Here is a 16,072-nt window from a genome sequence, read left to right on the forward strand (position 1 = left end):
TGTATGTTAATGTTCTGTTTTGAACTGAGCACTTTAACCCCTTGATTAGAGATTTCAAGTCTGTCCAGCCAGGAATGTGGATTGTAAAGCACAAGTGAGGAAGTTTGTCTTTTGCACTCAGAACTTAATTTTCCACTAGGTCAATTTTTGCTGTTTTGCTATGGAATTAATTCATATTGAATATTGGTACTGATAGGAATGAATGCTTATTTTCAGTTTCTTAGCCCATTCTTACTGTGTTGACAGCCCAATTTTAATTTATTTTATTTTTATTTTTTTAAACCTGCTAACCTGGCCATGTAAGAGCTACCTCTGTTTAGGGGAATGCCTGTGACTGTGTCACTGATTTAATCTGGTCTGTCTCATGTTGTCATTTTGAGGTGACTGTGGTATATGGAATTATGTCTTGCAATAAAGGAAAATACTTGTTTTTTTACTTTCAGGATAAAGACGGAAAACCAGTATTCACAAAGCCGGAAGTAAAACCTAAGGTTAGAAAACTGACAGTAATGTCGGAGTGTGAATAGATACCATATTTTTTTCCCCTTCTGTCATCACTTATCTCTGTGCCGTTATGTAAGTCTCTTTATTTGTTTGCATCTATAATTCCTTGCACAAAAAGCACTAATCTGATGAGTCAAGCAGAAGCTGTTTATACTGAAATTTACTGGCTGTGAATGAGAAGATCAAAGTAAGAAAAGTATCTAGAGGTTAGTTACGTATTGAAGAGTTATAGAAATAACTGTTAACACAAAGAAAACGTTTTGTGAAGAAACAGTATAAAGTGCCCTTTAGAAGTCTGCTTGAGCAATTGAAATACAGATAGAGGTAAGGTAGGAAAGTCAGTGTTTTCTTGACAGTTAGTCATCAAATATAAGGTAGCAGAACTGGAAAGTAGCAAAAAGGTGCTGCAGACATTTTTCTAAATAAAGAGATTGACTTGGACTTCCCAAGAAGCATCTCTATTATGGCTTAGAAAGTGAAAGGTTGATTGAATGGACTAAAGAAAAAGTTCAATAGTTACTTGAGAAAGTACAAAAGGAAAACAACAATAACTACTACAAAAAAGGAATAGAAAAAGAAAAGGAACTGAAAAGAAAGGAAATGAAATATGATGACTAAAAGAGTGATGTTGAAATACCTGGGCTAGAATGGGAAAAGTACAGTTAACCTTTGTTCTTCTGAAATGTCGGGACCAATCTCAGTGAAAATGGAACAGTGCTTTTGTAACAGAAATGTGAATCTGTTTTTAGTATTGAAGCTTGAAGTATGGAGGAAGACCAAGACAGTAATGATAAGACTTTACCTCTCTATAAATTTGTGTATGTCAAATCTTAGACATCCAGCCATCTGAATGGGTGATGTGTTAGAAGCTGCACAGAGAAATACCTGCCAAACATGTCACAAGGGAAAAAAGACAAGCCCTCTGCGCTATGTCCCACTTTGTAATTTGAAGAAGGCACTTTTCAGCAAGTCATATTTGCCAGTATTCCGGTGGTGTCATCAGTAATTTAGATCTGTGAAATTGAAAGCAACAAAGTTAAGAACCTTCTGTCACTAGCTGACTAATCTTCAAATCACTTAGCATCTCATGCTCAGTTCCTGGGAAACACAGTCAGTTGTTTTCATGATTTTAGCTGGACTTCTTCTTTTTGCGTGCCCTTAACTACACGTGGCGTCATTGCTTTTCTGAAAAAAAGTTGATTTCCTAAATGCTTCTATGAGGTAGCAGTTTAAAGAGTAACTCAGTAGTTATGAAAAGTGGGACTTTTTGTGATTAAATAGTTTTGAAATACTTTGGGAAACTGACCAACAAAAGAAACAGTGTGAGAGGGAAAAAGGTAAGAGAGTCCTTTAGGAATATCATAATATGTATTATGAACTTAATCAAATTATTTTGAATAAATATTCATTTATTGAATGAATTCCACATAGCACTTGAATGGTTATCACTGATATTAAATTAGCTGACATACTGGTGTAATGCTAAAAGCTGGATGGAGCATTTGTAATAAGTCACATAGCATCAACAAATTCTAATAGTTTGCACAGCAGGGAAGTAAGGCTGCAGTTTATTCACTTTTCCCTGGAGTATTCGCAGGGGAAGACATGGAGTATCAGCAGTCACTGCATGAGCTGAAAACTGCTAAGTGACACTTCCTCTGAGGGAACTGTACTAATGATGGGAAAAAATTAAAATTAAAACGTGAAAATCATAATCTGATGCTACTGGTTTCCAGTACCTCTGTATAATTTATTCCTTAAATACTAGAAGAGTATGGCATGGATATAGTAAATATCATTGTTGTGGGGCTTTTTTTGTTTGTTTGTTTTTGTAGTGAGAAAGTTGTATTTTCATTTTCAGTAGCTCAGTAAAGTGTATTGAACAGAATGTTCCCTAAGTTCTGCACACAACATTCTCTACAGTTACGTTGGCTTTTAATATCAAGGAAACTGACTCATTCTGATTTTTGTTGTTGTTTGGTTTGTCTTTTTAGTTCCTTGCACTGTAAAATTCATGTTTTTTGGATGTAAACGTCAGAGGTTATTTTGGTGTAGGCTACAGAAGTTTGTCTGCTTTCTGAAAACCTGAAGTATAATTCATGAAAAATAAATGAGAAATAGACAGTGAGTCACCCATACCACATATGTCCTTTTTTGCAGCCCTTGAGTGAATCTGACCTTGTTGATGAATTTTCAAAAGACTTTGCCAGCCCTGCACAGCCTGCAGTACAATCCAAACCATCAAAGCCCAGCAGCACATCCAAAGTAAGTCTAGTTCACTGAAAATGCAAACAGTAAGTGCTTTGTTAAGACTGGATAGTGATGCTGTTCATTCAATAAAAAATATTTTCATTTTTTATTTTTTTGTTATTTCAGTGGATCATGCATTACGTCAACTCTGTCATTTATTCTTTAATTGAAGGGCATCTGGCTTTAAATTTGGACACTTTTTTTCTCCCTTATTTTGTACTGTATTTTTATAAAGCAAAATAAAACACTTCACAGATATCTGTGGGGTTTCTAAGTATATTCAGTAAAATGCAATGGAACTCTTCTGTTTCAGAAGCCTTCTGCTCCTGCATCTGCAAAAACTGCAAAGGATGAAGTAGTCCCTCGTGCCACAGCTTGCTCTGTGCAGTCTTCAGCTCCAGTGTCTGCATCTTCTGTGAGTAGTTGGAGCTAAAGGCCACCTCACCATTCTCCTGGTGAATAATTTCTTTCCAGTATTTAATTCAAATATTGTCTTTTAGTATAAAGCCATTACATCCAGCCAATTCCTTATCCTCCAAATGGCCCGTCTGTAAAATCCCCATCTCATCAGTTGAGACAAAGAATAGTGTATGGAACAGTGTTAGATGCTTTGCACAAGCCAGATAAATGACACCAGTTGCTCTTCTCTTATCCACTGGTACTCCTGCCCCATCGTGAAAGATCATGAACCTTGACAGACATGATTTGCCTTTACTTGAGCAATGTTGGCTGTTCACAGTAACCTCTTTGTTTTCCACGCGTAACTTCCAGTAAGATCTGCTCCATGATCTTGTTGGGCACAGAGATGAGGCTGACTGACTTTCAGTTTGCTAGGTTTTTCTTTTTTCCCTTTTCAGTGGGGATTCAGTTCACTGAACTGCCATAATTTCTCAAATATGGCTTAACAGCTTTAGCCACAAGTTCCCTCAGGATCTGCAGATGCACCTTGTCAGATTTTGTGGCCTTCTACATCTTCAGGTTCATTAGATGGTTTTGAACCTGACCTTGTGCAATGGGCAGTACTTCATTCTCCCAGTCCCTGCCTTTGGATTCTGAGGCTTACACAGTGTGGCTAGAGCACTTGCTAGGGAAAATGAGGCAAATAAGTCATTGAGTCCCTCAGCCTCCAGCGTATCTCAAGAAACCAAGTCTTCTGTTTTGTCCATTCAAGAGAAGTCTCACATTTTTCTTTGTCATCCTTTTATCCCTTGTTTGCTTGTAGCGAGGCTTTCTTGTTGCCCTTGATGTCCCTTGCCAAATTTGCTTTCAGGGCTTCAGCTTTCCCAGCCTGATCCCTGGATGTTTGGACAGTGTATTTCTCTCAGGTTAGCCATCCTTGCTTTCATTTTCTTTAGTCTTCTTTTTTTAAGTTTTAATTTGACCAGATTTCCTTGTTCATCCTTTAATCTTCACCCATAAGCTCTCAGTCAATTTCTGTCTACCCCCAGGCAGAGTTCTGTGCTCCCCAGATGGTCTTTGACATTGAAGGAAACACCCCCTCCTCATCTCCTCTGTTTACTCATCCCAGGAGCCTTCATCTTTCCATTACAATATGCAAGTCATGAGATCCATGCCACCACTTATCCATGATGCCAGTAAGAGCATAGCCCTACAAATGTGACGTGCATTTGCATAGAGTCATTTAAGTTTGGCCCCCGGTGAAGTTGACTTATTGGCTGGAGAGGATTCTAGTGTATGTCAGACTTAAAAGGAAAGGTCAACAGGGAAGTTCTCAACAGAGGAATTTGAACTGATGGTTCTTGTAATCTGCTCTAGCACTCAATGCTATGAAAGCTGTTAGTGGATTTAATAAATACTTAGGGAAGAAGAGATTCTACAACAGTTTTCCACCTTCAGTAATGTGTATCTAGCAGTTGTAGTCTATGAGGAGTTTTCTTCAGCTGCAGTGGAATTCCAAACACATGATCATGTTCTACTGTATTAATACTCTTTCAGGTTGGACATGTAGCTGACGAAGCACTAGAAGCCTTGTCCAGCAGTCTAGGAAAGAGGGAGCCTGATCCAGAAGAAAAGAAACCTGCTGTGGACAAAGTTAAGGTAAAAAAAAAAAAATCAGACCTCAAAAAATGCTCTGTTGGTATACGTATCTTCGTTGTTTCTGTATTTCCACAGGCTAAACAAGTTGGAGGTAGCACTCACACTTTTTAAAAAAGAATATTTAGGTGTGAAACAGATTGTATTCTGCTTAGGAAATTCTAGTAGGATTTGAATACAGTGAGTACTTTGTGCCTATTGGTAGTATTTCATCTTCTGTCAACTTCTGAAAGCTGCTTTTGCTACTGTATTACTGCAGAAGCAAAGCAGAGCTAACAAGTGCGTTGGAGTTGACATATAGTTTAGTCGTTCTCAGAAAGGAACATTTATGATGATTTGTTTAAATCAGGAATGTCACTGTGGGCCGAGTGGTAATGAATATAGCCAAAAAGAGAGAACAGCTCTTCTGGTGTGCTTGGAATGTGTCAAACAGAATTTTTTTAAAGTTAATTTTACTGTGATGTCTTCCTTCTCATCTTCCAGTATAATTTGTATTGAGATTAGTCCTTTATGGATTTGGCTATTGCATTCTCTGCAGTGAAGGTAGTTGCTGAGTGCATTTCAAACAAGTCAGGAATGTTGGTCAGAGGTACAGTGCTATTATGTTGTCGATTCACACTTGCCCATTTACTTAACACTGCTGATCTTCACTGAGATACGTGGAGCTACTCTGGCTATTAAAAAGAAACATGAAGCCAGATAAAGCCTTTTTGAAGAGGGCTCTTTGAATTTGCATGAGATTTTTTTTTGTCTGGCTTTTATATTGAATTAGAAAGATTGATTTGAATTGGTAAACTGAAGACATTGAAAACTTGTGCATTTGAATTTCTGTTGAGATGTGACTGTTTTTATTAATTTTATTAATTTTATTTTGCCTTCAAAGGAGAAAAACAAGCAGAAAGAACACAAAAAACTGGGTGAGGATGAAGAAACGATTCCTCCAGAGTACAGATTAACAGATGCAAAAGTAAGAAATTTAATGTTCTGTTTTTTTTCATTCCTTGATTCACATGGATGAAACTGAAACCATATTACATTTTGATATGTTTACTTAAGACAGTTTTACACTGTGTGAAAGTCATGGTTTGTACTTCCTGAATTATCTGACATCCTTCATTAAATGCCTACATAGGAACTGAAATGGTTTCTGTGGCATTGTTTGAGATTAGTATGTTGGAGTCTTTCATCATATTGTAAAATTTAATAAATCATGACTAGTTAAAACTGTTCTTAAAAAAGTCCACAAAACAACAAACTTCAAGTGGATGTTTTTACAGACAATGCCACGCAACTCATTAGATGCAAATGGTTTGCTTACATATAGCTAGGTCTTGCCCATTGCTTGCCACAGGTACCAGTCTGACACCGCCTTTCTGGACTCTTCATTCAGCAGTATTGATACAAAGCTGGAAGTTGAGATCTTTTTTGATTCTGCTACTTACTTTCCATGGAAACAGAAAATTAAGGGAGTCTGGAATCCACATACTGGAAAACTTTTAAATAGACATTATGCTTTTAAGTTGGAGGACCCTGATTTTTTTTTTTATGGGTAACAGAAGAAAATGCTAAAAATTGGTCTTTCTTTTGTAGCACTATCTGTCAGTAAGTAAATTCTGTCACACTTCTCGTATTGCATTTAATTACTGCTTGATTTAATGTAAGGGAATTTTTCTTTTGTAGGATAAAGATGGAAGACCACTGTTAATGAAACCTGAAGAAGAGTCCCAGGTAAAGTGAATTATTACATATTCGGAGGACTGTTTCATTCATTAATGACTTATTCAAACATTTGTAAGATTTGCTAGTGTTAAGGTTTAAAATAGACCTTGCTGATATTTTTTGTCCTGTTCAATGGTAGCCTATGAGTGAAAACGATCTGTTAGAAGGTTTGACCAAAGGATTTTCTCCAGCCCAGTCTGCCCCATTACCTACACAAACTGTAAAAAAGGTGAGTATATTTTATCTTCTAAAGATGTATTTTCATATAATTTCAGTAACCTCGTGTTTTATGTTTTCCCTTAGTTTTTATGCAAATATTCCTGAGTAATTAAATTTTACTCCTGTACCAGGAAATTAGTGGAAGAGAGAGCAGAACTTACGTAGTAAGAAAAAAGCTGGACAAGTTAGCTTTTGCGTCTTCTTACCAGTTGTATGCATATATAGCACTTGAAGTAGAGGCTTCTGAAAATGTTACCTGATGATATAAGTGGGCTTGGTGAAGTCTTACCTACTCATAGGTTGTGTGAAATGTGCCTTTGACTTAACTATGCCAGGTTTTAACCCAGTAGCTGAGAAGGAATATTGAACGTGAACAAGCTAAGATGCAGAACACTTTCACTCTGCACTCGGGAAGACATTTCAGTCTAAAATAAGTCAAGCTTCAAAGAAAAAAAAAATCCTTAAAAAACAACATGGGCATTGCATTTCAAATGTGTGGCATTTGATAAATATTTTTTCTCTTACCCATCTCTATTAGTAGTGAGGCTGTGTCTTGTTTCAGAAATCCAAGGCGGGTAAAAAAACTGCAGATTCTTCAGACGCTATCTCTGCTTCTACAGTTTCCTCCATGCACTCAGCAGCTCCTCTAGCTTCTACATCGGTGAGCAACATTTTCTTTAGAGCCTTTTTTCAGACAAAGACATTGATGAGTAGAGTTTGTAGTGTCATAAGACCAGTTTTACCAGTATAGGCCATTGTAAAGTTAAGTCCTTAATTGTTAGTAGTGGTTATTGAGATTAGAAGATTTTTTTTTATTATTATTTTTTTTTCCTCTTGAAAATAGAGTTTGGGATGTTCTGGACGTTTTGTGTTTGACTGCTTTTGAAGACTGTTCTATTTGGTTTTTTTGTTTTTTTCTCAATATCGGCATGTTTCAGTTTGTTCTTGAAAACTCCCTGGCTGCTCTTTGAAAACGAGAACAGTCTCATGGCTGATCCCTCCAGAACTATAAAGGACATCAGCAGGATTTGGCATTTCTGTTCTGTAGATGAAGATAGTTAGCTATGTGCAAATAGCTTCATTTTTAGGTTTTGGTCTTTTAACAGAACCACACTATTCTTTTTGTGGTTTAATTAATGTCAGTATCGCAAAAATAGTAGCATAGTCATCATTGTAGTGGCATAGTCATTTTGTAAGCCTTAATGTGGACGAATTCATTGTCAGTGAAAGCCCAGGTAGTTCCATGACCTCCTTCTAATACCAGGACTTTTTTTGCACTGAGTTGTAATGTGTGTAGGGTTTATTTCCATTTTGATCTGTGCAGTGAGTGCTCCCTCTCATGTTTGCAACCTAATTTGAAAGCAGAGCGTAAAACAAACTAGTCTGCAGTGATAATATTTGCAAAGTGAATGACTCCTAACAAAAAAAAAGAACAAACCAACACAATCTTTTCATAGTACTATTTTCAATAGTTCAGTTGTGTAACAAAAAAAAACAAAACATTAAAATCAATTCCATAACCCCTACTTGAAATTGTTTTCTGCATGTCTTCAATATACAGATGTTTTTCCCCAGCTTTTATGACTACACTGCAATTACAAACAGAGAACTATCTGTACACTCTTCTATGAAATGTACAATACGTGACTTAGTGCAATAGCTTAATATATATATATATGTATATATATTTACAGTGGATTTGGTTTCTCACATATATTTGTATTTTATTAGGGTGGAAAAGAGATGGATGATGCCTTGGATCTCTTGTCTGACTCTCTGGGACAGAGAGAACCTGATCCTGATGAGAACAAACCGGTTGTGGATAAAGTAAAGGTAATAAAAGGCAATCTGAAACTTTTGCTATCCCAGGAAAGTGGGGATTTAAATTTTTTATTATTATTATTTTATTTCTAAGCAGATGGTCTTCAGTCAGATGAATTCTTTTTGAATTTTGTCAAAGATGTTGAGTCACTTAATGTGTTTTATTATTTGGAGATAATTGTTAAAATATTACAGGAATTTGCAATAATTTGACTTTCCTGCCTTTTGTTGTCATTGTTCTACTTATTTTTCAGGTTTCTTCTCTGGCCTCTGAATATTACGGCCTTTTTGTCAAACCTTGCTGACTTTTATAACCCCACAGACATTGAGTTAATAAATGGGGATATTTGTTTAATCAGATCTGTTTTTTTTCTTTCTTGTTTCTGATTTTTTTCATCCTCATTTAGTACTTCTTTATGTAATTGTATAAAGGCCTTTTTATTAATAATTAAAACACATACAACTCTGCATTGTAGTAGTAGTTGTAGTAAACCATAAACTGAAATACTTAAAGGATTAATTCTGGAGAATAATCACTACATGTAATTGTGAATAAAACAGACTCAAAATGGGAAGGTTTCTAGTCTGACATGAGGTCTCATTGTAGTGATTTTTGGCTTCCCTTTTTCCAGTCACTGGGGACTGGCGATCACTCAGTGCTGCTGAGAGTGGCTTGGCAACCACATCATGCAGTTCCTTCTGGCTGCTGGGATGCATGTCATAGGGCCCCACGCACTTGTGCACATTCAGCCTCCTGAGGCAGTCTCGGACTTGCTCTTTGCTTACAGTGGGAGTGATTTTGCTTCTGCACCCCATACCTAGATGTTATGAGAGGTACAAGAAGCACACTTAATTGTAGATACATGTAGGCTTTTCTCAGTAGTTCTAAAATTTTAAATTCAAAAGAGGCAGCTGTCACATTTTTATTTCTTTTTAAGGAACACTCACAGTTTTCTTACGTTTATAACATTTGTCAAACTAATCTGACTGATCTTGTATTTGTCAAACCATTTCATGATGCACAAGAGAGAACAACCTCCTAAGTAGCAAACAAGTATCCAGTTCTAAAATGTAATAGGGACAGGGAAACAATACAAGTACTGAAATTCTTAAACAAATAAATGCTTTCAGGAAAAAGCTAAATCTGAACACAGAGACAAACTTGGAGAAAGAGATGATACTATTCCACCTGACTATAAAAAACTTCTGGAGTCATCTGATAAGGTAAGGAGAAACTTAGTTGGTTTTTATTTAACTGTTTTACTGTAATGCTAGAAATTTGTGCGCATATGCCAGTCTTTCCTCTGTGGAATTACAGGGAGAACAGTGAAGCTGGATAGGGAAGTATGTGTGTGTGCTATATTAATGTATCAACATTCAATTTGTAAATCTTATATACTTAAGAGAAGCTGTGTGCATCCTTTCATGCACTTGATTTCTAGAAGAAACAATAATCAAAGTTGTGTTTTATAGGCAGTCTGAAAAAAATAAATTTTAACAAGCCAGTAGCAATGATCATGAATATTCAGCAGCTTTCAGTGATACTGGAGCGGTTTCATAGTTGTTCCAGAAAACCAGGAAAGCGAATGCCATTTCACCCTTTAAAAAGATGTTGTTTATAGTCTCCTGTACACAGGAGCTGTTTACAAACCATATATAATAATGCTTATTCTTTCTAGGTAGCTTCTAGTCTGAGAGCTGAGTAAATATGCAAGTGTAACCTTTGTGGTATACCTGAGGCGCTGTGGGACTGCCATTCACTGTAACAAGCGACTACTCTGACAGTGATTTGATCTGTTCTAGATCAAGAAACTGCTCTTCCAGTAGCCTACAAAGATGAAATTACAAGCATAGTCAGAAGAATAGAGAATGAAAATACATTCTGAACTGATTTTGAATATATACCACAGGGAGTACAGATGTCAGGTCAGAGTGATTCAGCTTTCACAATAATCTGAAAACTCCCTGTTTAATATGTAAGCATATATTGAAACATAAAAAGAACCTGACCAGCACAACTTGAAGATGTAATCTTTATTCCTTCAAAGGGTAAACCCGTCAAGCCAGCACCAAAGGATGCTTTGAAAAACAAAGAACAAAAGGTAGAATTTCTTACATTTTTGGCCTATGATTGTTTGCTGTGTACTCCGATTTATTTATTTATTTATTTATTAAATCTGTGTCATTTGGAGGCTTGTAGTCAGCTTTACTGCAAAATGTCATAAGTGCTACTGAATGCAGGAGGTAATAGGAACAGCAGGCAGCAAAACTTTTCATAAGAATAACTATTCATTATAAATGCACAACTGTACTAGTAATGCTGGTGTCTGGTGTCCAAAGATACTGTGTAGTTTGGAAACCTCAAATAAATGTGTCTGTTCTGTAAAGGTAATGTATATAGGATGTGTATAAGGTTTGCGTATTTAAATAAAAGATGATTAAGCTGTTCTTTAATGCCTAAAACAATAATTTGGGCTTTAGGAGTTAGCATATATTAACTTCATAATTAAAATTATTGCAGAAGCCTACAGATGACTCTGCTGCTATTGATGCCTTGTCAGGTGACTTTGATAGTAGTCCAAAGACTCCTGCCACACCACAGCACTCAAAGGTAGGACATTTTCTACTAATAACATAAAAAAAATAAAACTAACAACCAAAGAAACAGTTTTTCACTACTCTGTGAAAGTTTTTTTCTTTGCCATAACTGTCGTAATGATTCTTAATACTATAAGGAAAGTTTGATTTGTCCTCCTCTGTACTTTGTGTTTTGGAAGAAGGCATGTTTGTGGTGTCTGGGGTCTTGTAGAATGATAAGTTAGGTTTGGAGATGATTTAAGCAGAGATTTCTGATAATGGGTTTTGCACAGAAAAAGCACAAATGGGCAGATAAATCATTGGCTTGTGATGCCTGTGCTATCTCGCAGTAGTTCACAGAATCATAGAATAACCTGAATTGAAAAGAACCACAATGATCCTTGAGTTCCAACCCCCCTGCTATGTGCAGGGTCACCAGCCACCAGACCAGGCTGCCCAGAGCCACATCCAGCCTGGCCTTGAATGCCTCCTGGGATGGGGCATCCACAACCTCCTTGGGCAACCTGTTCTTTTGTGTCACCAACCTCTGTGTGAAAAACCTCCTCCTAATCTCTAACCTAAACCTCCCTGTCTCAGCTTAAAGCCATTCCCCCTTATCCTATCACTATCCACCCTCATAAACAGCCATTCCCCCTCCTGTTTGTACACTCCCTTCAAGTAGTGGAATTTGTAGGCTGGAAGTCACAGAATCATAAACCATAGAAAGACTTAGGTTGGAAAGGACCTTAACAATCATCTAGTTCAAGAGTGTTTTCAAAGAAATGCTAGAACTAGAGAAGAGTTTTAGGTAAAAAAATATCAGTGAGAGAAAATATCAGTGCCAACAAGAATGATCAAGGAAGAATGCACTGGAGAAATTTTTATACTGAGAAAAGTAGTTTTTGTCATAGAATTCTCTGTGACACAGCTGACAAACACACGTCAGACATTTCCCGGAGGAGTTCTGTATGTCTGTATGAAGTGAAGTAATAGTGTCGGTATACTTAAATTTGTGAGAAAGGATGGCTGTGCTAGAGAAGGGTATTAAGAAGGGGATGGGTTTGATCCCTGTTTGAGGAGAAGCAGCACTTGGTTTTTGATTGCTCTCACTCATCCTTAACCTGGCATTTGCTATCTTGAGCTTAGACAGTGGGTGATGTCCTGTATTGCTTTGAAACATCGACTATGCCTTTTGTCACTGGCGTGGTGAAGGGCATAGAAAATGATGGGGAGATGCTAAGGAAAAAGGGGTTGTTAGTCTGGAGAAGGAGATGGGGGAGATCTAATCACTTTTCCCAGTTGCCTGCAAGGAGGTCGCGCTGAGAAGTGAGTTGGTTTCTTTTCTCAAGTGACAAGTAATAGAATGCAAGGCAACAGCCTCAAGTTGTGCCATGGTAGGTTTTGATTGGCTGTGAGAAAGAATTTTTTCACAGAGGCTTGTCAAGCATTGGAATGGGCTGCCCAGAGCAGAGCTGAGTCTGCACCACTGGAGGTACTTCAGAGACATGTGGATGTGGCACTAAGGGACATGATTTAGTGATGGCACTCAGTAGCCCGGGTTGGTGGTTGTCGTGGTGATCTCTGAAGTCTTTTCCAAGTTAGGCGATTCTGTGATTTTAAGAGTTATTTTATTTGGTGATGACGTTTTCAGCTAAATATTACTCTGTACTAAATACAGAATCTGCCCAAATACACCAGCTGTTTTTTGTCTGTGTACTTTCTTGCACCTTAGTTTCCCCAGTATTAAGCAGGAATCCCAACTTTGAGCCGGTTTTGAATTAAGAAAAGTGGCTGTGTGTGTGCAGCCTGCATCTGTGTATTTAAAATGATGTGTAAGGGCAGCTGTTTGAGTAAGAGCTGTCAGTTCTGTAACGTGTTTGTAACTGTAATTATGTTTTTTCTTTGGAGTGTAGGAGAAAAGTGGAAAGGAAACCGTCACCACTAAAGCAACCTCAAAGGATGAGAGAAAACCCAAGGATCATAAAAAGGTGGAAATATATTAGAATATGGGCAGTCAGGGTTAATGTGCACCGTAATTGGGACAGATGAGCAGCTGCAATTTGGATTTGTATTACGTGCTCCTACCTTGGAGGGAGTTTTGCAGCAGTGTGCTAACATCTGCTCTGGAAATGTTCTTTACATTTTAAGTGGAAGGGTTTTTGTTTACTGTGAAATTGCTGCACGTTCCTTTTGTATAGCAGCAGGAGTGTCTTAGAGTTTTCACTGTGAAAGTGGAAGGTCTTTAAATCCAGAAAGATGTGTTTTAAGGTTCTGAGTAGTGACTGAATAACTGTGATTTGTGATGAGTGTCTATCAGTGTTTAAGTTTGGATTTAGCTTAGTTCAGTTTCTTACTCTCTTGCTTTTTTTGCTCTCTAGGCAAGGGGACAGTCCTCCAGCAGCAAATCTGAGAAGCAGAAAACAAGCTAAACGTTAACCTTTCTAGGTGAGATATTTTCTTATCTTGGAGCTACCATAAAGACAGTTCATGCCAGTGTTGTTAAAGCTAAGTTTTGAAACAGTTTTAATTAAAAGCAAATGGTGATTAGAGACAGAGAAACACATAGAATAACTCTGTACTTCAGTAGGGAATCCTATGCAGAAAAGGCCTTACTGCTCTTTCCATCTGTCCCTGCAGCTAGTACAGAGTTATTTCTTTAAACCCTTGTAATTTTAAGCATTACAAAGTGTACCATACTGATTCCTTAGTAAGGCCTTTTACGTGCAATTTACAAAGACCGGGCAGCATATGTTGACTGGTTGTTTTTAAATCCAGGACAGTTAACTTATGTCATGATTTCTGCATCTCTCAGAAAAACAAAGCAAAACAAGCAAGCAAAACAAAAAGAAAGCCAAAAAACAACCCAACAGAAGGTTCAGCTTGTTTCACCAGTAGATGAACGAACCTAAGTCCTGTGTGAAGACTTAGCAGTGGACTTCAAATGGGGGGGGAGACAAAGATGTGTAATTGCTCTGTATCTGCAGCAAGCTGATAGAGTTACTGCAGTATCCCTTTAAAAAATGCCTCCTTTCTTTTGATATTTGGTCTTCCTGTATTTCCTTCTGTCACTGGATATTTTATAACTGTTGTATTTCCATGTTAATATTCTTTTCTTTTTTCCCCCCCCTCAGGATGTTGGCACGTGATGTGAAAAGTCTTCTTTTTATTGGGGATAATAATTGCTGCAAAAGATGGTGCAAAAAGCATGTAGCTATTCTAGGTGTTTTTTGTACTGTGGTATTTCCTGGACTTCCTTTGTATTTTCTTTTTTTTTCCCAGTAGATTAGTGTATTTTTTTTCCTAACCTTTCATTTTATTGTACTGATATGCTTTAAATTTTTTTGTAATTTTCTTGAGTTTTCAGAGGAAAAGGATGCTTTATATTTGTAAGAAGTATATTTCAGAAATTAATAGCAATGCCAAAAAGAAATTGCAAACTTTTGCACATAATCTCCACGTAGTGCCTGTAAATCTCAGAAGAATTTGCATGTGCTAGCAGTTTTAACATTGCGGTGAGTGTAATAAGTATTCTGGAATATAATGAGCTTTAGTTATCACCAGCAGATCTCAGCCTGGCTGTACACAGTCTTTCCTGATGTTTTTCATGGTAAGAAACCACAGATAAGCTGTGGATACGTAAGGAATGAGAAACTGGTGATCAGCTGCTTCATCAGGAATGATAAAACACGTATTTGCCTTAACTGCAGCTAAAACCGTAGCAAAACCACTCCAGATAATATGGACTTTTTTTTAAATTTTTTTTTTTAAATTGCAGTTGCATCTGTGCTCTTTCATAATTTCAGGAGTCTCCTGGACTGAACAAATAAAAATCACAGTCTGCCACCAACACCATTGTAATCACACACAAGGAAAAAAAAGGGGGGTGCATAAGCCTTAGCAGAGATCAAAGAGAAATTAAAGTAGACAGATGGGCTTTTTGTTTGTTTGTTTGTTTGTTTTTCCTTTTTTGCTGTTTCTGGTCCTTGCTTCTGTTCCTCACACTCAGGAGAGAATGCAGTATAACAGAATTGAATGCAGCAAGGAACAATGTCATTTTCACCAAGTCTTCAAGATAACGGGCAAGAGCAGGCATCCTCTATTACGTCTGCTAGAGGTAGAGCTTCTGGGACCTAGGCATACCAAGTTCATCCATTTGTTTACCTCTGTCTTTATTACTTGCAAAACATCTTTTTGCACATCCTTACACAAGTATTGCTTCGCTGTTAGCTTACCGAAGGAGGTCATACTAGGGTCAGTATTTGCAATGATTCCATTACCTGATTCTAGTATGAAGTGTGGCAGACGGAGGTGGCCTTGAGGTGGAAGCTGGAGGATAATCAGAACTTTGACTGTACTTTGCAGTCTGTACTGAGAACCTGTGTCACACTAATAAAGTTTTTAAGAACGCACCGCCATGTTCCTGGCTTTTTTTATTCACTGCAGCTGTTTTGTGAATAGTTGGAAGGTGAAAGCAAGAAATAATTATAAAAATACACTGGCCTTCTAAAACTGAGTGTGTGTTTAGAAAAAAACCAAAATGGTTGTCAGAGGTGCTTCATGAAACCCTCCATTATCTGACTGTGAGCCAGCTACAGGTCCTTTCTCCTTACCCTTGGTTTTTCATGCTGTATAGCAGCTAAGTAGGGCCAAACTGGGCCTCAGGCCCAGCACAGCTCAGTGAGTACACACACGAGTTTCCAGAAACAAAATGATTATTTTGCTGAATAAGTCCGGTTAGAATCTGGGACGTAATACCATGTAATGATGAACAGTCATTCTCAAGAGACTGAAAGAAACCCTTATTTTAACGAAGTGTGTGAACGCAGCTCTGTATGCTTGTAACTGTTGCAATTCACGGCTGGATCTTGACATAAGAATTTTGGTATTGATTGTTTCTAGCGCAGTGAGCAAGCTTTATTCATGGCAC

The 16,072-nt window shown here is 37.4% G+C and overlaps 1 protein-coding gene across 10 annotated transcripts in view; it reads left to right on the top strand.

Annotated features, from left to right (window-relative positions):
* The window catches only part of CAST (calpastatin), a 59,139-nt gene extending 43,584 nt beyond the window's left edge, over window positions 1-15,555 (top strand). For 6 of the 10 annotated variants that reach the window (XM_072360084.1, XM_072360085.1, XM_072360094.1 and 3 more), the window contains 15 exons: window positions 444-491; window positions 2,665-2,769; window positions 3,068-3,169; window positions 4,711-4,812; window positions 5,693-5,776; window positions 6,490-6,537; window positions 6,668-6,757; window positions 7,310-7,408; window positions 8,479-8,580; window positions 9,700-9,792; window positions 10,617-10,670; window positions 11,090-11,179; window positions 13,054-13,133; window positions 13,524-13,590; window positions 14,277-15,553. In XM_072360084.1, the coding sequence (XP_072216185.1) occupies window positions 444-491; window positions 2,665-2,769; window positions 3,068-3,169; window positions 4,711-4,812; window positions 5,693-5,776; window positions 6,490-6,537; window positions 6,668-6,757; window positions 7,310-7,408; window positions 8,479-8,580; window positions 9,700-9,792; window positions 10,617-10,670; window positions 11,090-11,179; window positions 13,054-13,133; window positions 13,524-13,581 (1,155 nt within the window). In that variant the 3' untranslated portion in view covers window positions 13,582-13,590; window positions 14,277-15,553. Of the gene's footprint in view, window positions 1-443; window positions 492-2,664; window positions 2,770-3,067; window positions 3,170-4,710; window positions 4,813-5,692; window positions 5,777-6,489; window positions 6,538-6,667; window positions 6,758-7,309; window positions 7,409-8,478; window positions 8,581-9,699; window positions 9,793-10,616; window positions 10,671-11,089; window positions 11,180-13,053; window positions 13,134-13,523; window positions 13,591-14,276 lie in introns of all 10 variants that reach the window. The other 4 variants (XM_072360086.1, XM_072360087.1, XM_072360088.1 and 1 more) reach the window with 3 other exon arrangements.
* Window positions 15,556-16,072: the final 517 nt, after the last annotated feature.

The sequence above is a fragment of the Excalfactoria chinensis genome, chromosome Z (assembly GCF_039878825.1).
Source record: "Excalfactoria chinensis isolate bCotChi1 chromosome Z, bCotChi1.hap2, whole genome shotgun sequence".
In the NCBI taxonomy this organism is placed as follows: domain Eukaryota; kingdom Metazoa; phylum Chordata; class Aves; order Galliformes; family Phasianidae; genus Excalfactoria; species Excalfactoria chinensis.